This window comes from Crinia signifera, chromosome 9 (assembly GCF_055691185.1).
Source record: "Crinia signifera chromosome 9, ASM5569118v1, whole genome shotgun sequence".
In the NCBI taxonomy this organism is placed as follows: Eukaryota; Metazoa; Chordata; class Amphibia; order Anura; family Myobatrachidae; genus Crinia; species Crinia signifera.
In genome coordinates this window covers 37,862,685-37,887,510 of record NC_139225.1, presented here as the reverse complement: position 1 = coordinate 37,887,510, position 24,826 = coordinate 37,862,685, and the positions used below count along the sequence as shown (strand labels likewise).

The window sequence follows — 24,826 nt, the reverse complement described above, 5'->3', positions numbered from 1 at the left end:
TCATTTCTTCTATTATGCGCATCTCAGATCAACACAAGTTTCCTGATGTCATTCCCAATTGTAGGACGTTTGTCAGGTTGCCTCCACTTGGTGGAAGATTGCCCTGTAGACTTCAAACTTTCCAGCGTTCCCTTTTATACACAAGCTCAAAGGGGTACATTTCCTAAGATGGGAGTTCTATTGAAGGTGGGATGTTGGCCATAGCAACCAATCAGATTCTATCTATTATCTTCTAGAAGGTCAGTCACACACATCAGTCTCCAGTCCTAGTGGATTTTAGTCTTTTCCTACCAGTGGCACACGCAACCACACACACACTGGGGGTAGATTTACTAAAGCCTATAAAACAGGCAAGTGGTGCTGTTGCCCATAGCAACCCAGTAAATATTGTCTATTTCTAGGATGAAGAAATGATATCTAGAGTTTGGTTGCCAGGGCTTTTAAGAAGAATTGTGGGAGAAGATCAGAAGTTGGGGGATAACTTTGTAGATAGTATCCTAGTTTCATTTGGACCTTAATCTATAGGTGCCCATACACGTTACAATTATTGTATACAATATTGTATACAATATCGCATCTCATCCGATCTCAGTTTTGCGATGACATCAGATGAGATGAGATCTAGTACAAAAAGTATGTGCAGCACGTACTTTTTGTACTAGATCTCATCTCATCTGATGTCATCGCAAAACCGAGATCGGATGAGATGCGATATTGTATACAATAATTGTAACATGTATGGGCACCTTATTATGCTCTGATTCTAGAAACATGGAATGCGATGGCAGACCAGAAACACTTGGTCCATGTACTTTGCCCTTGTACACACGCACATTCTTGCATATTAGGGTCAATTTGTGTCAGTAGTCCATCAACTTACCAGTTTATTGTTTAGTAGGAAGAAGGCAGAGACTATATACAAACAGTCTGGTAGAAAAATTATTTTATGTTACAAGTGTAACCATTGACTTTGTGCACAGATAAAATTCCCATTGCTTCCCTGTCCTTATCTTTACTGACTGTAAACCATAATGATGTTGTAAAGATGGGTATATAAATAACTTTTATAAAACGTATCAAAAGGAGCTGTTACTACAGGTTTTCAAAGATGCAATGCAAGAGGGAAAAATGCCAGGTGAGATGCTAGTTGCTCAAAAAGTGACTATTGGTAAAGAAGGGAAAAAGCCAACCTCACCTACAAATTACAGACCAATAGCTCTTTTAAATACAGATATTAAAATGTATGCAACATTTAGTGTAAATAGATTAAACCCAATTAGGGGTAAACTAATTAACCCAGAGCAGGTATGATTTGTGAAAAGGAGACAGGGATCAGATAATATTAATAGAGCAATTAACATAATGGAACATTTTGCTAATAAAGAACCCTTATTAATAATGTCAGTAGATGGGGAGAAAGCCTTAGATAGGGTCCACTGGGGATATATGGAAATAGTCCTCCAGAAATTTGGAATAATGGGAGATTTCCTCCTAGCTATCGTGTCTCTACTCAGCCCCAACTGCTAATGTCTATAGCAGTGATTTTCAACCTTTTTACCTTGCGGCACACTAAATAAGACTTTAAAATTGCCAAGGCACAACCTGAGATCCCCACAGGGCAAAACACATTGGCCACCACAGGAGAAAAACAAACCTATTGGCCCCCACATTAAAAAGAATCACACTGGTCCCCACAGGTAACAAAAATAAAATACATTGGCCCTTTACATGAAAATAAGAGACCAGTAAATAACATTTAAACTGGTGGTGGCTGTAAATGGGTTTGGGCATCTCTAGATGTGGGGGCACACTTGAGAACAGCTCGAGGCACACTAGTGTGCCACGGCACACTGGTTGAAAAACACTGGTCTATAGCAATGGATTCCTATCGAGGACATTCCACTTATTTAATGGAACTAAGCAGGGATATCCTCTATCCCCAATAATCAGTGTCTGGATTGATCATAGAATGACTCAAGGTAGACAGTCATGTAGTCGACCACTAATGGTCGACATGGTCAAAATGTCGACATGCATTTTTTTTATTTATTTTTTACAAAATTTACAGCCAACATGTGCCAACAGGCGGTATTTCATGCCCTACCATCCACTAGGGCGTGGTGGGAGAATAAAATAGTGTGCTGAGCGCAGCGAGCCATGCGAGGGGACGCGGTACACTAGACAGTGTCATAGACACCCTAAAAATAATGTCGACTGTTTTTTTATGTCGACCTTTTACCTGTCGACCGGTTTTGATGTCGACCTTTTACCTGTCGACCATATGATTGTAGACCTAGATACTGTACATGTTTTATTCCATAACCCCAATCATCTTTGTCCTTGCAATAGAACCATTAGTAGAAATCATAAGGAAAGCAGAAGATATTCAAGGTCCAGTAATAAAAAATATTCAAAATAATTGATGTATTTAATGTTCATTGCAAAATACATTTTATAAGCTTTGTTTTATTACATTGCAAAGAGGATATGTTTATGGTGTGAAGAAATTGACTTGTCCCTCTTATGTTGCTTCAGCTAACCAGTGTCTATTTTCTTTTCTCTGTATGTGATATTTGAGGTTCAAAAGATATATTCAGAATCTTAACCTTCAGTCAGGGCCGGTGCTAGGGTGTCCGGCGCCTTCCTGCAAACCATACATTTTGCGCCCTTTCACATTGCCATTGCAACAAGCTGCAGCCCGATTGTGGGAGTGTATGCAACATGCAATCCTATGGAGGATCTCGGGTGCATGTACATGTATGCATATACCATCTCAGTGCTGTGTCCGCAAAATGTTGCAGGCACTAAAGGTGCCCATACACGCTGCGAGAATCGCATACGTTATGGGCTAGATCGCATCGCACGGCATGCAGCAATGTGTGTGCGATGCGATCTGAAAGCAGTACAAAAAGTATGTGCAGCACTCGTGACTGAGGGGGAAAGGAGGGGAGAGAAGGAGGAGATGGGAGAAGAGGGGAGGAGATAGAGGGGGCAGAGTGTTGAGGACTGGCAGCGGCACTGTCACAGCACACTGAGAAGAGGGAAGGAAGGGGAGGCGGCACTGCTGCCTGTTCGTCATTTGATTGACAGCTGACAGGCGCAGGGAGCAATGGGTAGGGGGCGGATCCGGACATGACATGTCATCCAGGCATTCACAGTCAGCGCTACATGCCTCAGCGCAAGTGTCCGTGAGGAAGAGGGGGCAGGTCGCAGGAGGAGGACAGTGTGTGCATGGTGCAGGGAGCTGCTCAGCCTCTCCATACTGCCGCCCGCTGTCAGACAGGTGCTGCGGGTGGCGTGCAGGAGGCAGTGACAGTGAGGGCTGAGGCAGCTTTAGCAGAGCAGGGAGAGAGACAGCGCTTTTTCAGCATGGCGCCTCCCTGCTTTGCAGGAGCTGCTGAGTGGGTAGCGCCGGCCCTGCCTTCAGTGTACAATCCAATGCTGGCTAAGCCATATCTATGCCCCGCAGGGTTCCTTTTGTCAGTATCAGAATTTGGGATAATTGTCAGCCCCTTGTGTGATACTAAAAGTGCGTACACACTGGCCAATATATCAGCCTTTCTATAACGACTGATATATTGAAGAACCATTGGCCAGTGTGTAAGAGCCATATATCTATGAACGGCGTCGTTCAGATATAACACGTCGGCTCTGCAACACAGCCGATGCCCGATCCAGTGACCGTCCATACAGCCCCTCCGGGAGCCATCAGTGATTGACCGCTCCGTCACTTGTGAAGTCCGTTCTGTTGGATCAGGCAGTGTGAGTGGAGAACACGCTGCCTGATCCGTATATTGATATATCTGCAGCTGAATTGATCTGCAGACATATCTATTAGTGTGTACCCAGCTTTAGTCATTTCTGGTATTGACTACAATGTTGTAGTTTCTGTGACTCAGTGGGGCCTTGGGGATGGAATTCGGGAAGGCTTGCTCTCCGGACTCCTTTAAAGGAATGGGATCTAAATGAACAAATGTGATTGTAGTTTATTTTTTTTTTTAAAGTGCGTTCTATTTTTAAGAGGCCATCTGTTTCTAATATGGCCTGATGTAATTCTATCCTCTTCATGCAGACTGATAACCTGAAGAGTCCGTGCGCAGTGAATGAGCGCCCAAGGGCAGGCCGCTGATATGGTGCATCCCAATGAGAGTCCGGGTGGAAGCTACGGAGGCGGCTCCGAGGACGAATCTTTGGGAAAGCCAGAGACGCTCCCGCCAGATGTGTCTAATCATGAGGCCTTTCAGCGCTTATGGTTTGAGAATCAGGACCTGAGAGGTGAGTGATGTGTGCGCTTGCAAGGCCTCGGGCTGAACCGCTAAACACTCTTTCTGGCAAATTCCTTCTCAAATGGACAAAACCATGTGCACTGCAGGTGGGGTAGATGTAACTTGTGCAGAGAGAATTAGATTTGGGTGGGGTTTTACTTCAAAGTGAGATCTATATTGCAGTGTAAAAATAAAGCAGTCAGTATTTACCCTGCACAGAAACAAAATAACTCACCCAAATCGAATTATCGCTCTGCACATTTTACTTCTTCCCCCTGCAGTGCACATGGTTTTGTCCATTTAATAAGGAATTTGCCAGAAGGAGTGAACCAGAATAACCCCCATAACTTTTAGTCCTAAAATGCTAACACAGCTCCTCACCTCTATAGGCGGAATTCAAGTGTTTTGCCTGCTGGCAGCCACTAGGTGGTCTCCGACGGAGCAATTCAAGTAACTCAGTCGCCGCACTGACCTTGCTGTTCCATAATTTCCAATAAGATGATTGGTAAATCTGGTGGGGCAGTGACAGCATCTGGCCAGCCGAGTATGCAGCCATCGAGACTAGCCTTACATGGATTTGGCCACACGTGTATAGCTCTATCTAAAAGGGATCTGGCTGGGGATTACCACTGCTGTCCTAATGGTAGACAGTGTGTGGGTCAACATAGGAAAAAGGTCATGTAATTAGTTCTTCATGGTTTGTTTTTTGTTGGTGTCGATTTGTACATTTCATCACACAGATCCCCAAATTGTCACCCATTTGATGTTGACCACTGTCTACCTAGTGACGTAGGGATAATTTAGGAGTAAACCGCTGGGTGCACCCAGGAAACTGCTGGGCATCTCCTTGCAAATGGGGGGAGGCCACCTACCTGCGTGTGCACCGTGTCCCTGCTGCTACGTTTATAAATGGCGCATGCTTTAAGATTTCTTGAATTAGGTTGATTGGCACATGATACAGTGCAAGCTGCCTGATACAGTGCATCCCCTTCCACCAGTGGCCCTAGAGCAGAGTAACGCCATGCTGCGGAAGAGGCACAGCGAAATGATGAACTTTCAGGACATGCAGAGGAGAGAGCGGGAATTCATTGCATACAAGTTTAACGAAGCCAAGAACTTGGTGCAGAGGTTGACTAACGAGCGGCATCTCCTGCAAGCTCAACTTGAAGCGGCAAAAAAGCAGCAAGAAGTAACCACCAGGGATGACCTGCCCGTGAAAGAGTCCCAGACGGACCGGCCTCTGGTGTGTATTCAGAGGCTTCCCCAAGAGGTATTTGCTCTAATTACATTTACCTGCTGATCATGTACATCTATTTTGAGAAAGTTGTCTATAAATGCCATAAAAGCCGAGGTCCTCACACCAGCATGTTTACGGATAACTGGGAAAAAATCAAGTGAAAATAATTCCTGTTTGCAGGCAATCTATCCACCTACCTCTATCTGACTGATCATTTAAAGGTAATCTGCCAAGGTCATCTTTGATAAACAGGGAGTAGATATTACTATGCGATTGGGCCAATAAGTCCTTCTATGTACAAAGTACATGTTAGATTGTGTAGGGAACTACTGGTTAACCCATTTCAAGGACGTGATATCATCTAATAGGTTTTTCTCATTGATATTTAGTTTTTTTTTTTTTCCCTCAACTTAAGCAATTTATACTTGTGAGAAATGCACAAAATGGCTTCAACAAAATGGCTGCCTTCGCTGTGTGCAGCATTTACCTGCATTGTAAACCAGTGATGCTAGATGTGCTCATGTGCTGTCCTAATTACGGTTTGTATTCCTGCACTAGAAGGGTGCACCTTCTAGCGCTGGCATGCACCCTGCGGACCCACCTGGAGGAGCCTAAGATAAGTACACTATGGTATACAGGTACCCTCTAAACGTATCTCTCTTAAGGAGCCCATACGCGCTCCGATCCCGGCGTGCATTCTGGGCCTAAATGGCATCCATCACATCGAAGGCATGCAATGCGATGCGATGAAAAGCAAGTACAAAAGTATGTGCAGCACATACTTTTTGTACTGTGCAATGAGGTGCCTCTGGAGCGCGCACCTCAAAGCACACATTGTACCGCCAGGATCGGAGCGTGTATGGGCTCCTTTTAGTGCTGGATTTATCAAGCTTCAAAAAGGGATAAAGTGGAGAGTGATTAAAAAAGAAAAAAAAAAACAGCCAATCAGCTCCTACCTGTCATCTTACAAGCTGGGTTTGAAAAATGACAGAGGAGAGCTGAATGGCTGTCTGTTTATCACTCTCCACTTTATCTTTTTTTTTTTTTTATTAAGTTTGAGACATCTGGCCCCTTAGTGTTCTCTCATTGATGTAATTTAGCAGCAACAGCAGAAACACTTTGTCATTTCCACACTCACATAAACCCTCTGATACATAGGCATATATTCAATGCCGTGGGCGAGCGGTGACTGCGAGCAGGACTTTTTGCTCACAGTCACCGCTCACCCTGTCCGTATTCAACTGACCCCCCTCATACGCAAATTCCCCCTCGCTCCGTTTTTTTTTGAGCGAGGGGAAATTTGCGAATGTGCCTCCAAAAACTGCGAGAATCGAGGCTAATTACAGCGAGTTTGCTGCACTAGCCTCGGCTCTCGCAGTTTAGGGGAATCCTCGCCGTTCTGTGACTGCGAGGATTCCCCCGGAACGTTGCATAGTGCAAGCGGCCGGTGCGGGGGTTAAACTGCGAGGATCACTGGTTTTCTGTGATCCTCGCAGTTTAACCCCCTCGCCGGCCGCTCGCACCGGCATTGAATACCTGCCATTGTGTGATGGCTAACAGCAAATGTTACTCCCAAGTGTTGGTTTGACTCTTCCTTCACCCTATTATTTGTAACAAAAAGGAAATGTATATTCTATTCTCTCAAGGATTGTGGCTGCATGTTTGTTAATACGTGGCTTACCCACTGTATACTGTAAATCTTTCTCCCTTAGGGGGATATTCAATCTCTGCCACTATTTCTGACCATGGATCCACGGATTTTCCAATCCGCCATATCCAAAATATTTAATGCCGGCTGTCTAGTTACAGTCAGAAGAAACAAAAACGTCTGGGATTGAATCCCCCCCCCCCCCCCCCCACCTTAGTATTCTTGTGATATAACGCCAACAGCAGAAACCCTCTATAGTCACTGCCATAATTGCAGATTGATCTCATTAACCTTTCGATGCAGTGTATGAGGGTAAACAGCAGAAATCACTGCCGTTTTTGGCAGGACCCTTCCTTCTTCCTACCCTCGTTCTAATCTATACTCTATGTACCTGAAGGATTGTAGATTTTATAAATTCCAGTCGGCAACACTGTTCATACTTATCTAGGAACATATTTATTTTCAGTCAGAGCTGTACATATTACATATATCCTGTTTGACAGACTGATTCCCATCGTTTGATATTTATAGGTCAAAGTGATAAAACTACAGAGCATTCTCTGGTTCATCTATTTTCCTCAGCACATTCTGAAACTTGTCTGAGGGGAAAACCCATGATGTTCTCTCACTCTGGTTTATTCATGTACATTGTCAGTACTTATATTATCGGTTATGTGTTTGTGTGTCTCTGAGTCCAGTTATTGGACTAAAAGTTTTACCAATAGAAGAGGGCCCCAACAAAAGAGTATACTTTCCTTTCTGTGTTTTTTTGCTTTGAACCATTCCTCTAGGGTGCACCATCTGACAGCTACACACATCTCCTTAACTTGTTTAGGTAAACCATGGGTTTAGGTATGGGCCTTCAGTTAAGGTGCCCATACACCGATCCCATTTCCCCTGATTCCTAAGGATCGGGCCAATATATTGGGGGGAAATCGACCCGAATTGGAGGTGTTTGACATTAGGTCTGATCCGATGTGCGCATCGGATCGGAGCCTGCAGATCTTATGTGAAGTACATAAGCTGAATCGGAATATCAGCAACACATTGCGGTGCTCTTAGCACCCGTGCTGTAATTGGTTTGGGTCATAGGGCCTCCTCAATTAAGGTCGACAAGGTTAGAAGTTCGACACAAGCATTAGGTAGGACAATGGAAAGGTCGACAGTGAAAAGGTCGTCATGGGTTTTTCAGTTTTTGGTCCCAAATGTCGACATGGACACCTTCTAAGTGTACCGCACCGCTCGGCACACTATATTATATTCTCCCACCACGCCGTTGTGGATGGTAGGGTATAAAATACCGCCTGTCGGCTCACAAAAACACATGGAACAAAATGAAGTTGACCTTCCCATTGTCAACCTAATGTTTGTCGACCTTCCAACCCGTACGTCTTTAGCCATGTCAGGTGTCTACCTAAGCCATGTCGTCCTTCAGTGGTCGACCCAATGTAGGCTTTAATTGAGTCGACCTAGTGACCGTATCCTGATGTATTGCATCCGATTTCCATTGAACTCCCCCAGCAGCTCCCAGGAGTCCTTTTACATGCTGCCAAGTCGGAGATAGCCCTCCCTGGGCGCTCAAGGAGAAAACAGGTCCGACTTGTGCCTGCGACAAGTCGGACTCGTGTATGGGCACCTTGAATAACCTCTTTATCCCTCCCCCAGTTCAGCTAGCCTTGTGTACAGTAAAATTACATTCATGAAAGAGTACACACGAAGTCTTCTAATTATTAACCCATAGCAATCAATCATATACAAGGTGTCATTTTTTAAATCATAGCTATTATTTGATTGGCTGCTAGTAGCAATGCCCACGTCCTTTTCCTCTACCTGACTGCTTGGCTTGACTTCTGCGCTGTGTGTTATTAGGAGAACAGCAGCCCTGGGAGTTCCTGCGACACTCTGACACCCAGTGTGTGCGAAACAATCAAGGAGACAGCACGAAATAACGAAGGACCATCTCGAGCCAAGCAGGTGAGACCAAGTCCTCATATCTTACATCCGTTCACACGGGGCAACCTCAAGTACCCATATAAATGATGGGAAGTAACAGACCTGGAAATCTTGGTTTGTTATTTAGTACAAACCTCAGACAGTATTCTAACTAGGGTTAAACCATTCTATGTACAGAATATTGTAAGAACTGGACGGTTTTAAAATGTATGTTATGTCTTGTAAGAGTGCCATTGCAGAGATCTTGTAGCTCTAGTCACTGTGGTATCCCACCTCCATGCAACTTTAACTTCTTAATTGTCCCACTCTGGCTTCCTTCTGTAGTTTTATCCATTCCTGTAGGGATAGTACATAACATTGTATCTTATGCAGCAATTAAACCAGAGGGGTGCTGTGTCTCAGGGTAATGGAAATAAACCACTCTGCCTGCCAACCTAAAGATATGGCTATACCATACAGAAGACGGCCAAGAAGGTAAATTAATGGGGTTATTCAGACCTGAGAGACGGTGCCCCAATACTGGGGGATAATACAGATGCTGATATGAATTCTATTTCATGCAGCTGTGTAAAAATGGGGTAGTTTATCCCAAAATAGACCATAACTAAAAAACATGTATATTTCTGAGGAAGAATTATTACTGTTCAACGGATGATTGGTTTAGAAACAATTTTAAAGATTTATGTAATACGTGGATTATAAAAAATTAGAGGCAGTGGGCACAGTCTCATGTATTAATGGACCAATTGAGCAGCAATAAACAGTCATAGACCATTCCATTCCTATAACGACCAACGGTTGGACACAGTGTTGGAAATACAGTCCTACCATCTACGTGGGATCCTGCTCTAGTGAGTGTAGAGCAGTGGTAGCCAACCCTAGCCCTCGAGAGCTACCAACAGTGCACATTTTCCAGACAACCTAGCTGCTGCACAGCTGCACTCATTAATCACTGGCACATTTTAATAGATACACAGATGGAGCTAATTAGCTCACTTGCGATTCTGTGAGGAGACCTGCAAAACATGCACTGTTGGTAGCTCTCAAAGACTAGGGTTGGCTACCCCAGGTGTAGAGGCTGCTGAGAACGGACTGTATTTCCAACACCGTATCCAAACTGTGGTCATCGTAGGAATGGAATGGTCTATGACTGCTTATTGCTGCTCAATTGGTCCATTAATACATAAGCGAGACTGTGACCAGCACCCCTGATTTTATATATACACCATGAGAATAGTTATACATTTTTATTGTTGTGTATGATGTCATTAAATTGGCTAAGAAACTATCATCCTTGGAATTGTAATAGACTTGCTCAGAGCGCTGTGTTTTTATCTTTTAATTGATTATTCAGGCCTGAACGCTGCTGTGCGAATTGGCACAGCGGACAATTATCTTTTGACTGCTCACGCATACCGGCATCCTTTTTTTCTAATCGCTAGCCATGCGCGAGGTGATGAACAGGATGCCAGCGTTGGGAGGGTGTGTGCCATCAGCTCCTCCACCAATCGGCTGGTTTCTATCGCACATGAAGGGTAGGTTCTGGGTTATGCGCAAACTGAAAAAAATCATTTGAGGGTGAAGGAGTTGCGTACGGATTTGCAGCTAGCCGCATCATTTTCACAAGCCCATTCATAGACTTGCATGGGGAAGGTTTTCACTCCATCTGTCTGGGCAGTAACTACCTGATCATAGGGCTCTGCAACTTAGAGCAGCAATCAGGTCTGAATTAAGCCCAAAGAGTAGTAGAAGTAAGTTGCACTAGGACATGTACAACCCAATATGTCATCCGATTGTGGGCAGTGCCTTTAAGTGATTTCTCCTAAATCTGAAGACACATGGTGGAACCAGATTAAAGTTCTAACATACTAACAGTGATTGCATTTTATTTAATTACGGGCTGGCTTGGCATGTGAAGGTATATGGCCAATGTTGGATGTTACAGGAACTGCAAATGTTAAGTGATAAACTTGAACCTGCACATAGAACACTGGATCTAGTTCTATTCTCCCGTTCTTTAATTGACTTCTACATTATGGTTCCAGGAAGAGCCTGCAGAGCAGAAGCCACTTCCAGACTTACAGGTCACACCAGATGACGGGTGAGTTGCTGCTGACAGATAGGCTTTTAGAATGACCTGACCCTGTTCCCCACTTACTGTCTGTCTGTTTCAGGAGGGCGAGTACGGAACAAGGTCTCCGGGACAGGCTGAAGGAGACCGAGAGCTGGTGAGTAACCATTTGGAACTGATGACAACCAGTAGAGTGTGAAGACAGCAGCAACATAATCTGCTCTGTTACAGGAATGCTCAGCTCAAGGAACAGATACAGAAGTTGTACAATGAGGTTTCAGATCTCAAGGGCCAATTGGCAGATCAGGGCGCAGAGGCACGGAGGCAGCTGCAGGTAAAAATCGTTCAGACTACCACAATACACTGCAGCACGGTGGGAGCAGGATCTGCAAAGTACGGGGTATAATCCTGTGTGCTAGAACACGTGGCATTTATATGGCAAACCAACTTCTACTGCCTGGGAAAGTGCTCTGCATGTAGAACAAAGCGTAGTGACTTCTGAGCATTAACTTCAGATGGCAGATTCGGCTCTCAGCCTATGGGGATGTCAACAGATTCTTCCAACCGTAACTGGCAGATAATTGCCTTGAAATAGTTTGTTTAAAATAAGATAATCTGTTGTGGTACTGTCGCTTGGAAGAGAACGTATCCAGTAGTCAACTCTAATCATCAGTCAAGCAGCATACTGTGCTCTGCTCCATCAGAAGACTTCTAGGTATGTCTGCTGTCACCCGATGTGCCATTGGAGCAGCCTGGGAAACTCCAAATAGCTTGGGAGTCTGTGTAATTTACTCTCCATCTCCAGTGCCAATGTGGGCCAGGAGTTTTTGTTTTATTACCTTCTAAACTGTTTTTAATGGCTGATTTGGCAACGCTACTCTTTGATATCTACATGTGATCACACAGTAAATGTACTTTATATGGCGTATAAAATCCCTAGGTTCTTAATTTTCACCATTTCTTTAGAAAACTTCACTGTGCCACACTGTCAATCAAAGTGTTGGTAATGTGGGCCTACTTCAGGTTGGCTCCCTAAGCAGCGGTCATTTGGCGTTAAGGTGCTCGCTAAGCAGCAGTTGTTATCTGCTTAGCGAGCACCTTAACGCCAAAGACAGGGCAGGCGCTGATGTCATGTGGAAAGACGGTATGTTCTGAGCGCTATGGGTCAGTGTATGTGTGCTGTGTGCAAATGGCTGCCCTCTAGGAGGGGGTTGCCGCCCCCAAAAAAAGAGAGTTTACAGGAAAGAGATACTAGTAGGCGCCTTTTGCACACAAATAAACCAATTTATTAGACTAATACATCATACATTAATTAAATTAAATCAATAAACACAGAAAAATGTACAAAAAAAGGTATATGTTAGGATTAAAAAATATGCATAAAAAGATTAAAAAACATGTGCAAAATTAAGCAGCTGATAAGGTGCGGTACATAGTTACCAGGTCCTGGTGTATTTGTTTTCTTTCATATGCGCATATGAGGCCAGGTATTGGTTCCCAATTCAGGGATAAATTGCCAGCACTTTAGAGGAGTAATAAGCAGCTGTAGAGTAACCCAACAGGGTATTTGTAATCCAAAGCAGGGATTTTCGAGCAGTTCTGTGATAGCCGGAAAAAAGATTAATTGATACGCCAATGCGGTCGACACTTCAGTGTCGATGAAGACGACAGCCACAGGTCTTATATGTCGGTGGATGGTTTCAGCAGATCCCAATGTGGGGAAGAAAACACGCCAGATGCCCTGCGTGCTGTGTCAGGTGGTAACAGAGCAGCTGTACCGGCCAGACAGCCAAGCACAAGCCGCCGGACACTGACGCGGGCGGGGGCTGTTTAGCTGTGAGAGTCTCGTCCGTTCTGCTACAGATGCGACAGCTACGTGCCGCAAAAAGTAGGTGGCTGTATAAGGTCTTCAGTGACACACCACTGCTGTGCCTGTCAGCGGTTAACAAGGACCGAGGTTTAGGTGAAATAGTATCAAGCTCAGTCTTTGAGAATTTTCCTCCAGGTTCACTTGTTCGGATGGCGGCAGCAGGGCTCCTATCAAGACGCGTTTCGCCGCGCTACGGCAGCTTTTTCAATTGAGGAAAAGCTGCCGTAGCGCGGCGAAACGCGTCTTGATAGGAGCCCTGCTGCCGCCATCCGAACAAGTGAACCTGGAGGAAAATTCTCAAAGACTGAGCTTGATACTATTTCACCTAAACCTCGGTCCTTGTTAACCGCTGACAGGCACAGCAGTGGTGTGTCACTGAAGACCTTATACAGCCACCTACTTTTTGCGGCACGTAGCTGTCGCATCTGTAGCAGAACGGACGAGACTCTCACCGCTAAACAGCCCCCGCCCGCGTCAGTGTCCGGCGGCTTGTGCTTGGCTGTCTGGCCGGTACAGCTGCTCTGTTACCACCTGACACAGCACGCAGGGCATCTGGCGTGTTTTCTTCCCCACATTGGGATCTGCTGAAACCATCCACCGACATATAAGACCTGTGGCTGTCGTCTTCATCGACACTGAAGTGTCGACCGCATTGGCGTATCAATTAATCTTTTTTCCGGCTATCACAGAACTGCTCGAAAATCCCTGCTTTGGATTACAAATACCCTGTTGGGTTACTCTACAGCTGCTTATTACTCCTCTAAAGTGCTGGCAATTTATCCCTGAATTGGGAACCAATACCTGGCCTCATATGCGCATATGAAAGAAAACAAATACACCAGGACCTGGTAACTATGTACCACACCTTATCAGCTGCTTAATTTTGCACATGTTTTTTAATCTTTTTATGCATATTTTTTAATCCTAACATATACCTTTTTTTGTACATTTTTCTGTGTTTATTGATTTAATTTAATTTAATTAATGTATGATGTATTAGTCTAATAAATTGGTTTATTTGTGTGCAAAAGGCGCCTACTAGTATCTCTTTTTCCTGTAAACGCTGATGTCATGTGACCTCAGCCACCTGGCCCGAGCAGGCATCAACATTCCAGAAAATGCTGAGCATTCCCCCTGCTCCCCATGTCGACCCCTGGCCCTCGCTCCCCGCAGCGAACAGCCCGGTGAGTGTGTAACTCGCAAAGCCGTTCGCTGCCAGAGAATGCACATGTGCAGAAATGTGCATGGCACAAAACCTGACCATTGGCGCTGAGGCCAAATTCGGATGCTACGAGCGATCCTGAATCGGACCCTATATGTGTAGATAAGGCTGTTTAGTGAAGTACAGAACAATGGATAGAATTGATTATAAGAGTAGACGCTGCCTGACAAACCTGTGCCTAGTTCCTGTAAAGTACACTCGTAGCTGTAAGATGATGCAAGGTTTCATCCGACAAAAATAAAGTCTTGAAATCCTTTCCTGTCTGTTTAATGTACGCACTACTTCCCACACTCTCCGAGTCAGGAATGGTATCAAAGTCAAACTAACTTAAATGGTTTTGGTATAGTAAGAATGCGATTCAGACCTGCTCAATGATGAACGGTGTTTAGCAAGAGTGTTGGTCCTTTTACATATGAAATATACAGGCTGCATTACTGAGGGGTCAGGTGATCTTTCACAACCAATCGGAGTATATTGCATATAATTCTCCTCTGTCTCTCAGCAACTCTCTGAGGAGAAGATGTCTGTGAAAGCGCAGGTGACCTCCCTGCTGGGGGAGCTAAACGAGAGCCAAATGAGCCTGGAGGTTACTCAGAGGGAGAAGAGGAAGGTGGAACAAAGGTGAGCATGTTTAGTCATGGTACCTGTACTTTTACATGTTTGTGCTGACATATACCTGGCTTCTACACTGTTTTGTGCATTCTGGGGGGGAATTCAATATGGGTATGGGTCATGGGGTCGGAAGGTTGACACAAGCATTAGGGAATGTTGACAGTCAAAAGGTATTTTGGTTCCGAATTTCGACATGGACACCGTATCAGTTTACCGCGTCGGGTGCGGTGCATCGCTGCTCTCATCATGCTATTAATTATCCCAAATCCCCCCCCCCCCACCACCCATATGTCTCTGCTTAGTGTGTTTTCAGTAGTATGCCCACTTCACAGTAGATTCTTCTAGGAACGAACTACAGATCTACTGTGGATTTACTTCTGCACAGTATTAAATATACAATACTGCTTTGAATGCAGCATCTATTTGGAATAAGATCACTGATCCTTACAGACATCATTTATAATAAATGCTGCAATTTTTTTTCCCCTACCCAGTCCTGCACAGTGGGCCTCATCCAGATGTGACTGGAGTGTGTATCGCGGCAGCTATGCACAGACTTTGTAATGCAGCAGGAGGCATCTGGTAGAAGTAGAGACCTCCCTGCATGCATTACTGCCCTCTACATGCCTCCGTTCTGGTAAAAGAAGCCGATCTCTTTCCCCAAATGGCTGCAGACAATTTACTGGTGTCGCAAGCCGCTGTGTGTCCCACAATGCACATGCACAGTGCGGGTCTGGCGCAAGAACAAAGTAAAGGGTACTCCTGGCACCCAGGGGCGCTGGAACGTTTTTAGGTTGGGGGGGGGGCAAGATATAATCTCATTTTGGCGCCCCCTAAATTGCTATATGTTACCCCCGGGCACTATACACACTGGCAGCGGCATATACACATGGGCATTATACACAGGGCAGCGGCATATATGCATGGGCATTATACACAGGGCAGCGGCATATATGCGTGGGCATTATACACAAGGCAGCGGCATTTACACATGGGCATTTTACACAGGGCAGCGGCATATACACGTGGGCATTATACACCGGGCAGCGGCATATACATGTGGCCAGAGACACCAGGACTGACATTAATCCAGGGGTTGTCATTTACTCGTAAAAAGTGGAAAAAGTGTCAGTGTCACCCCCAAACAGATTTATGTGATTATGTCTGATTATGATAAACAGACATAATTACATAAACCTGTTTGGGTGTGAATCCAGGGGTAAATGACAACCCCTGGATCTGTCAGTCACTGGGGAAGGGAGGGTGAGAGGAGCAGCATTTACCTTTAAGTTTTAGTTGTGGCAGCAGTGGTGATGGCTGCTGCTGCGGCTGTTGTAGGATGCTCCCGCGGCTCCCGCCCATGCACTGATCCACGCGACCAGTCTCCCTCCCTACGGCCCGCATCACGCATGCCAATCACTGTGGACGCATCACATCCACAGCCACTGTGATTGGCGGGCGCTGGTTCTCAACATCTCCCCGCAGCAGTCATCCATGTGGGCGGACGGCTGCGAATAGGAATTGGATTCTTGCTGAGGCGCTAAAGCAGCTGTGCGGGCGGGCGGCTGCGATTAATCAGTAATATAGGCGGACGGGCGGGAGGCTGGATCAAGCTTAATCAGCCCACCGCCCGCCCGCCTATATTACTGATTAATCAGCCGCCCGCCCGCACAGCTGCTTTAGCGCCTCAGTAATTTTGGGGGGGGCAAGCTGCCCCCCCCCCCCCCCCCCCGTTCCGGCGCCACTGCTGGCACCTAAAAAGTTCTGTGTATAATTTTGTGATTATGTCGCCTCTCTCCGCAGCCTGCGGTGTGCGCAAGAGCAGAAGCAGGAGTGTGAGGCTCAAATAAAGCAGCACGTGATCCAGCTGGACCAACGCAGGTTGCAGGTGCAAAACCTAGACTCGGCCTTGAAGCTGGAGAGACAGAATGCCGGCGAGGAGATGTAAGTTACCAGCAGTGTGCTACAGGACATTACAGGTAGACTGTTAAGCTGGCCATACATCTACAGATTGTCAGATCGGACTGGTTGGAACAATCCTAGAAATGGATGAGAGCAAATGACAGTTGACCATTTGTTTTGAAATGCTAAAAAACTGCCAAAAACCGTCATTCAGATACTACCAGGTGTTTGATCCAACCAGCCATATTTGACAATCAATCTGTAGATGTATGGCCACCTTTAGGCTTCAAACTAGTACTGACCATGAGAAGAGTCGGGTATAGTTCCATAAAGGGTTCTGTGTGCATACTGTATGTTAAGAATGAATGTGTAAACTTATTCTTGTTATAGCATCAACATTGAAACTAGATAAATGTTCCAGAAGTCGGCTTGCAAAGATTACCTGGTAGTACAGTTTCACTAGTTTGTCCTTACCTTCTTCCAGAGCTCATAGGGGGGAAGAAGGTAAGGGTAACAGTCAATTAGAAAGTGTTGAGACAATAGTCTAAAACAGGGGTCCTCAAACTATTTTGCTCTGAGACCCCATCAGAGAATAAAAATAATTACAGGACCCCAGCATGTTACTGCAGAAGGTCATCACATCACATGTGTAGGCAGCAGACAGCACATACATGGCAGCATTGAGGAGGCACAAAATGATGGAAGGAGTCTAACATAACAGACAATTCAACAGATTATTCTGATACCTTGAATCACTGACTGAGATAGAAAAGTCATCAGCCTAATGGTCAGCAACATGGAGTTGTGACCCAATGCTGAGAAGGTCGGGACCCACAGTTTGAGAACCTCTGGTCTAATAAAACACAGAACTGTAGAACCTCTAAATGTTTGTTACTGGCAGACTGTGTCCATTTGTGTTTAGTTTCCATGTCATGTGTATAAACTAATCATAAGCAAACTGTAACTGTCACCCATGATAATGTGTGGAACTTTGCAAGTGACTGATGTACATACAGTAAGTGAAGCTGCAATAAAATTAATACTATTGATAGAAATATGGATAAAATCCAAGACAGCCATACTCGGTCAATCATTCTGCTGTACAATTCATGTACCGCTAGCAATGCCACACAGTAGCTGATTAAAAATGAGTCGTGATCTCAACGGTACTACACAATATGGCAGATGTATTAAGCCCAGTAAAGTGATAAAGTGGAAGGTGATAACTAGGGGTGAGCGGATTTGGGTTTTACTTTTCGACAAACGATCACAATTTCTGACTTTTCAGAATGGCTATCGGCGGTCACGTGTTTCGGATAGCCAATGAGTTCCTGTTTTGAGATCCCAGTAAAACTCACCCGTAGTGATAATGCACCAGCTGATCAACTCATTTTCAAACACAGCTGATTGGCTGTTGCGTTATCCCCTTCCACTTTAACACGTTACCAGGCTTAATACATCTGCCCCCTTACGTGCTGACTAAACACTAACATATCCAGACCTAAGGAACTGGGGGGCAGATATTAGGGGTGAAATTTAATAGGATGAGAGATTCAGATGTATTAAGCTTGGTGAAGTAATAAGGCAATAATAAAGTCAACCAGCTCCTTACTGTCATATATATATATATATATATATATTTTTTTGGTACTCTTTACCTAGCACGGCGCCCATCGCATGCACTAAAAAACGGGTGCGACGCGATGGCCGCGATTTCCCATAGGGAACAATGTTAAAAGTGTGATTGGACGTGATTTTACTGTTCAATGCCCGCGATATTTCCATAGGAAACAATGTTAAATGGGCCACAGAGCCCAAATAGTCCCCCTGAAGTCTGAAATGGCCCCCACAATTGTGAACGCCACCCCACGATCAACGTGAACCTGAAGCGTGGCGAGCAGCGGCGGTACGCGTCCTCCGACCTTTTCATACCCCCACTATCCACGTCGGCGTGGAGTTGAGAATAGAATAGTTTGGCGAGCGCAGCGAGCTCGAAGCGTGGCAAGCGGACGCGGATACCTTCACAGGTAAATGCGTCCATCCGCGGGCTTCACAGGTATCCGCGTCCGCTCGCCACGCTTCGGGCTCGGTGCGCTCCCCACACTATTCTTTTCTCAACTCCACGCCGACGTGGATAGTGGGGGTATGAAAAGGTCGGAGGACGCGTACCGCTGCGCTCGCCACGCTTCGGGTTCACGTTGATCGTGGGGTGGCGTTCACAATTGTGGGGGCCATTTCAAACTTCAGGGGGACTATTAGGGCTCTGTGGCCCATTTAACATTGTTTCCTATGGAAAAATCTCGGGCATTGAGGCATTAAACAGTAAAATCGCGTCCAATCACACTTAACATTGATCTCTACGGGAAATCGCTGGCATCGCGTCGCACCCGTTTTTTTAGTGCATGCGATGGCCGCGATGGACATCGTGGGCGCCGTGCTAGGTAAAGAGTACCATTTTTTTTTTAAACCAAGCCTGTAACTTGACAGATAGCAGATTGGCTGGTGCGATATCACCTTCCACTTTATCACTTCGAAAAGACTAAGGGAAATTTTAATAGGATGAGAGATTCAGAAAGTGAGAGTTGGTAAGAATCTCCAGTTTTTTTTAAAGCGGCAATCACTTACACTGCAAAATCAAACTGGTTGCGGGGTGTATTAAATAGCCTTATTACAAAGCCTATTGAACGCACAATTGACTTGTGATTAACCCATCTTGGGGGCACAACTGTTCCTCCTCCTTTCTGTTTACTGTGCAATTATTTTGCAAAGAAGTGCCAGTTAAGTTTTTTAGAGTGCTGATTTGTGTACTGACCCCAGTTCTGTTCCACTCTGGCTCTTCCAATGGCCTGTTGACTTGCAGGCAAACATAATCTAGCTACTTCACAACAAGTGTGGTCATTGGTTGTTGGAAATATACACTCTCCCTATTGGTTTATGCTGTACTTACAAACAGCAGCCGCAGCACGAGTGCAATGGTCATCAATCAATACCCTTTAAGTCTAAGCAAAGCTATCGGAGGGTTTACTCTAAATAATATAATTACCTAATACAGTAGTTCACGTTTTCCAGGTCACTCGAAAGGTGTATTCATTACTGATATTTTAAAATAGCCACAGGTGGAACTATATAATTTGATTCCGTGAGACCTGTAATACATGCAATGTGTGGTGTCCTGAGAACCTGTGACCTAATTCAACAGAGAAAGCATACTACACTGGCGGCACATGTTACAGGCTGATATTGTAGTATACCAGTGATGGCTAACCGTGACACTCCAGCTGTTGTTGAACTATACATCCCAGCATGCCCTGGTAGTTTTACTATTTGGCCATGCTGAAACTGATGCAGGGAATGCTGGGATGTGTAGTTCAGCAACAGCTGGAGTGTCAAGGTTAGCTATCACTGTAGTAGACATATACTGCTGCTGGGGATGGCTCGGTTAGCTCTTCAGCATTGAGGCTGTAAGCTGCACTAGGGTAGTAAATACAGAGGTGCATAGCTTGCCAGGAGATTTTGGAGCACATGTTACTGTATATTGTGCCTAGAGTTTTTAGCATTGCTAAAATTGCTAACATGTTAGGACCAAAAGTGTAGTTGTTCCCCTGTTTCTGCCCCCTCTCACTGTCCTATATTGTATTCAATATTTTACCACCATGGCTGAAAAGTGGCCCATGGAAAAAGCACTCTTGTTGTTCTGAGTGTGCTGCAAAGTTTACTCAGGCACAATCTAATAACTCCCTGTTCTGTGAGGCCTGTATTCCTGGTATTCAGAACCCTGTACAAGGTTCCCCGGCAAGGGTGACTCAGCTCACTAGGGTTACGTGCTAGGCAGTCTACTTCCTCTGCTACGCAGACATATCTGAAGCTGTAAATCTCTTCAGATTTCCCTTGAATTACCAGGAATCTGATTTGAACTTGGGCTAAATTTTCACTTCAGAAATATCTGATCAGACCTATGGTAAATCTCTAATCGCTTCAGATCCGAAGGATATTTGGTGCAGCACGTAAGACTTTTGTCGGTACTTGTTTCCTAGCACGGCGCCACAGATTATAATCGGGTCTGAAAAATCGGTCGCTACATGCGATGCAACCTACCCGATTTTTACATTAAAACCAATGTTAAATGGTCTCTGAGACCCAATTTTACATTGGACCCAATGTTAAATGCCCCCAAGACCCAATTTTTAATTGTATACCCACCCTGATGGGTAATTACTATGTGAAATGCACCACCATTGTTAATGCCACGATCAACGTCAACCTGAAGCGTGGTGAGTGGCTGCGGTACGCGTCCTCCGGCCATTTCATACCCCCACTATCCACGTCAGCGTGGAGATGATTTTAGATAGTGTGGCGAGCCACCGAGCCCCGCGCATTACTTCACACGTATTATGCGTCCCCTCACGGGGCGCTTCGGGCTCGGTGGCTCGCCATACTATATAGAATCAACTCCACGCCGACGTGGATAGTGGGGGTATGAAAAAGTTGGAGGACACGTACCACCGCCCCTCGCGGGCTTGCCACGCTTCAGGTTGACATTGATCGTGGTGTTAATGGGGGGGGGGCGGCATTTGACATAATAAATATCAAGGTGGGTTTACAATAAAAATAAAAAAAAATCGGGTCTGGGGGGCATTATAATGGCATGCAATGCGACAGATTTTTTATTTTATTTTTTTATTCTATTAAAAACGTCTTTACTGCCCGAAAATCGGGTCCCATCGCATACCTTAGGTTAAGGTATGCGATGGGACCCGACGGGTGCCGTGTTAGGAAACAAGTACCCTTTTGTCAGATGGATTGGAGACTCTGTCGCACATCTGATCTCAGGTAAACGCAGATTTGGGGGCCTTGCAGTCCTCTACCTGTTTCCATGGCTGTTCCTGGGCTCAGCAACTACTTTCCGATGCTGTGGCAGAGCTGCTGCAACATTTGACCACCAGGCAAAAAGGATCGCTGTAAAAGAGGGCAATTTTGCAGGCTGCTCCTAGCAGGAGTATTAACTCCGGTTCCCTTCTATTCAAGCCATTTCCTGATGCCGATGTTAATTATAAGTTAAGAATATAATTCTCAAGTGCCAGCTCCTAGTGACTACCAACTTATACCCCATTGTAATAACTCCAGTGTCCCCTGTGGTTTTAGAGAAGGATTTACCGGTAAGTACCAAGATCCCATTATTTATTAAACTCCAGCACAATTGGACAATGCTTTAGCAGTGGGTGGATAATCTGCATGTAAGGTATATAACCTCACATTATGAGGTGCTACTGGATGGAAGTTTGGAGGTGGTTTTTTTAGGAAATATATCTAAAAAGGTTTGCTGTATAAACATACAATATTCCCAATAAACTGGGGGATGACTTCTATGAAGTTATATACATGTAGGTGTTTGGTAGGTCAAAACACCACTTGCCTTTATGTATTCATAGCATCTCTATAGGTAGGACAGTTTGTAGAACATTGGTGGACACTAGGCATGAGTGTATAATCCATTTGGATGAGTGGTCATTAGGTTGAAATAAGCAAAAGGTCAATATGAGGTTTTCCCATCATAGTGGGCATAGAGGGAGAATATAAGTGGATTTATGTTGACCCAACGGTCTAGACCAATAAATTTGGTAGGAATAGAGTGCATTGTTCGGTACTTGTGTATTATCACAGCGCCCACGATATTAGGTTGCACGACATATAATCGCATGGCATACACCCGATGCACAGCGATGCGATTTTAAATTGTATAAGCCCACTATACGATGTTTAATTGTATAAACACCCTAATGGGGTCTTACAATGTTAAATGCACCCCCACTATGAACGCCAACCCGAAGCGTGGCGAGCGCAGCGGTACGCGTCCTACGACCTTTTTTATACCCCCACTATCCACGTCGAGTTGATTTTATATATAGTGTGGCGAGTGCAGCGAGCCCGAAGCGTGGCGAGCGCGTATTACTTTACATGTATTACGCATCCCCCTCGCCACATATATAAAATCAACTCTATGCCGACATGGAGGTATGAAAAGGTCGTAGGACGCGTACCGCCGTCCCTCGCCATGCTTCGGGTTAGCGTTGATAGTGGGGGTGCTTTTAACATACTAAGCACCCATCATGTTTAATTATGTTATAGCGGGCGCTTTTTACATTGAAAAAGCCATTAGGGTGCTTATACAATTTTAAATCGCATACCGTTGTATATGCGATAGAATGGCATACAATGCGATGGTATACAATTTAAAATTGTATAACATTGGCTGCCATCGCATCGCATACCATCGTATGCCTTATGCGATGGGCGCCGTGCTAGTACACAAGTACCCATTGTTCTCTATAGGGATTGTGTCATTGATAAACTAATAGAAATATGGTAGTAAAGAGATATTGGTTTTGGTAATCTTAATCTGCCTTCCAGTAGGACATACTCACGGGTTCAAATATAAAGTTAAGCCACAGACTTAACTGTATCAAATAAATAGTCCGAGGGGGTTCCCCACTATTGATGCCATTTGGCCTTACAATGCTTTAGTCCAACTATTTAGAAATCTGCTTTTATGTTCTGCGTTTGATATGTAGAATTAATTCTAGCCCCTTTTGTAAGGAATCCTTTGTGATCATTGTCCTGTAGGAGGAAACTTGCTCAGCTCCAGGCTGCATATCACAAGCTGTTCCAAGAATATGATGTTCACATCAAGAAGAGCCTTCAGCAGGAAAAACGGATGCAGGTGAGTGGGAATCCAATGTAACTAACTAGTCAAGAGGTTCTCAAAAGCGGTGTCCAAAGCACCTGATTTTATTTAACCAACTGGGGATGAGCTATGGTTATAGTGAAAATGTGGGCTGTTGGGGTGCTGTGAGGATTAAATTAGAGAATGTGATCTACTTTTGAGTTTTACTTCCTGAGATGAGTAAACATTTGCTGTGCTCTCAGCAGTGCACAGGAATTGAACTTCAGGAGCTAAAGCAGCAGCTACAGGAAGCAGAAGAGGCTCTTGTAGCCAAACAAGAGCTCATAGACAAGCTGAAGGTTCAAACTGATGAGCAAAAAGGCCTCCAGGAAACGGTTGTTGTTTTGAAAACACAGGTAGGTCGATTGGTAAAACTAGACTCTTAATGCGTAGTTGTGGCGTTCTCCTACACTATCTCTCTCCTGCCTCAGGCTGAGATCTATAGCGCAGACTTCCTGGCGGAACGAAAGGCCCGAGAGAGACTTCATGCGGAGAAGGAGCAGTTGCAGGAACAATTAAGCAAACTTCAGCAAGAAAGGATGAGGAACGAGTCTGAAGGTGCCAGGTCTGTCTATCCTGTATTCGTAAGGTTCTTTCGTTAAGTTTAAGCGATCATCTCCATCTAACAAGTGGCTTTGGGTTACAGGGCTAGGATTGAAGAGATGAGGAATAGGCATTCTGACACTTTACGTCCAAGTCTACCAGGTATGTCATAGTCCTAATACCTCCGAGTCCCATGTTGTGACCACCACTGATATTTATTTATTTTTATAGGGTCCTATATGTCCTACCCTAACCCACAAGCTGCTTCCTTCCACACTGTACCAGAATTTCAGGAGTATTGTTGCCCCAAGTGCCAGTACAAGGCGCCAGACATCGATACGCTGCAGATTCATGTTATGGATTGTATAGAGTAGCTGAATAACTCTAAGGACTGCTCAGCCTACCCATAAAGATGATATATGGTGTATACGGACTGCCTAGCATTTACGCAATGCAAATTGGTGTTCTCAATCTGACTGCAAATCGGTGATTCTTATGCGGCTTGAAGCTGAAGGACTCGTGACTGTCAGGTACTAAAGTATTTGGCATGGGGTGGATCAATCTTTACAAACACAGACCAACACAATTGAAAATATTAAATACTACAGATTATTTTGAAAAGGCTCATTTTGATTGGTTGTATACCAGAAAGTGACTTCTGTCCGAAACAACTGTGATACTCTTTTACACCCATCAAGTTTGTTCAGTGCCTAGGTTGAAAAAGAACGTCTTCCTGTTATCACATAAGCTGTACCTCTGTAAATAAAGTCAAGCTGCTCTAA

General features: G+C 44.8%; 1 protein-coding gene across 3 annotated transcripts in view; it reads left to right on the top strand.

The window, feature by feature from the left end:
• The window catches only part of IKBKG (inhibitor of nuclear factor kappa B kinase regulatory subunit gamma), a 29,219-nt gene extending 4,393 nt beyond the window's left edge, over nucleotides 1-24,826 (top strand). For 2 of the 3 annotated variants that reach the window (XM_083158851.1, XM_083158852.1), the window contains exons 3-15: nucleotides 4,073-4,275; nucleotides 5,264-5,535; nucleotides 9,020-9,124; nucleotides 11,149-11,204; nucleotides 11,278-11,331; nucleotides 11,406-11,508; nucleotides 14,769-14,887; nucleotides 16,682-16,822; nucleotides 23,402-23,498; nucleotides 23,705-23,857; nucleotides 23,933-24,066; nucleotides 24,148-24,206; nucleotides 24,276-24,826. In XM_083158851.1, the coding sequence (XP_083014977.1) occupies nucleotides 4,104-4,275; nucleotides 5,264-5,535; nucleotides 9,020-9,124; nucleotides 11,149-11,204; nucleotides 11,278-11,331; nucleotides 11,406-11,508; nucleotides 14,769-14,887; nucleotides 16,682-16,822; nucleotides 23,402-23,498; nucleotides 23,705-23,857; nucleotides 23,933-24,066; nucleotides 24,148-24,206; nucleotides 24,276-24,418 (1,608 nt within the window). In that variant the 5' untranslated portion in view covers nucleotides 4,073-4,103 and the 3' untranslated portion in view covers nucleotides 24,419-24,826. The remainder of the gene's footprint in view (nucleotides 1-4,072; nucleotides 4,276-5,263; nucleotides 5,536-9,019; nucleotides 9,125-11,148; nucleotides 11,205-11,277; nucleotides 11,332-11,405; nucleotides 11,509-14,768; nucleotides 14,888-16,681; nucleotides 16,823-23,401; nucleotides 23,499-23,704; nucleotides 23,858-23,932; nucleotides 24,067-24,147; nucleotides 24,207-24,275) is intronic. The other variant, XM_083158853.1, reaches the window with a different exon arrangement.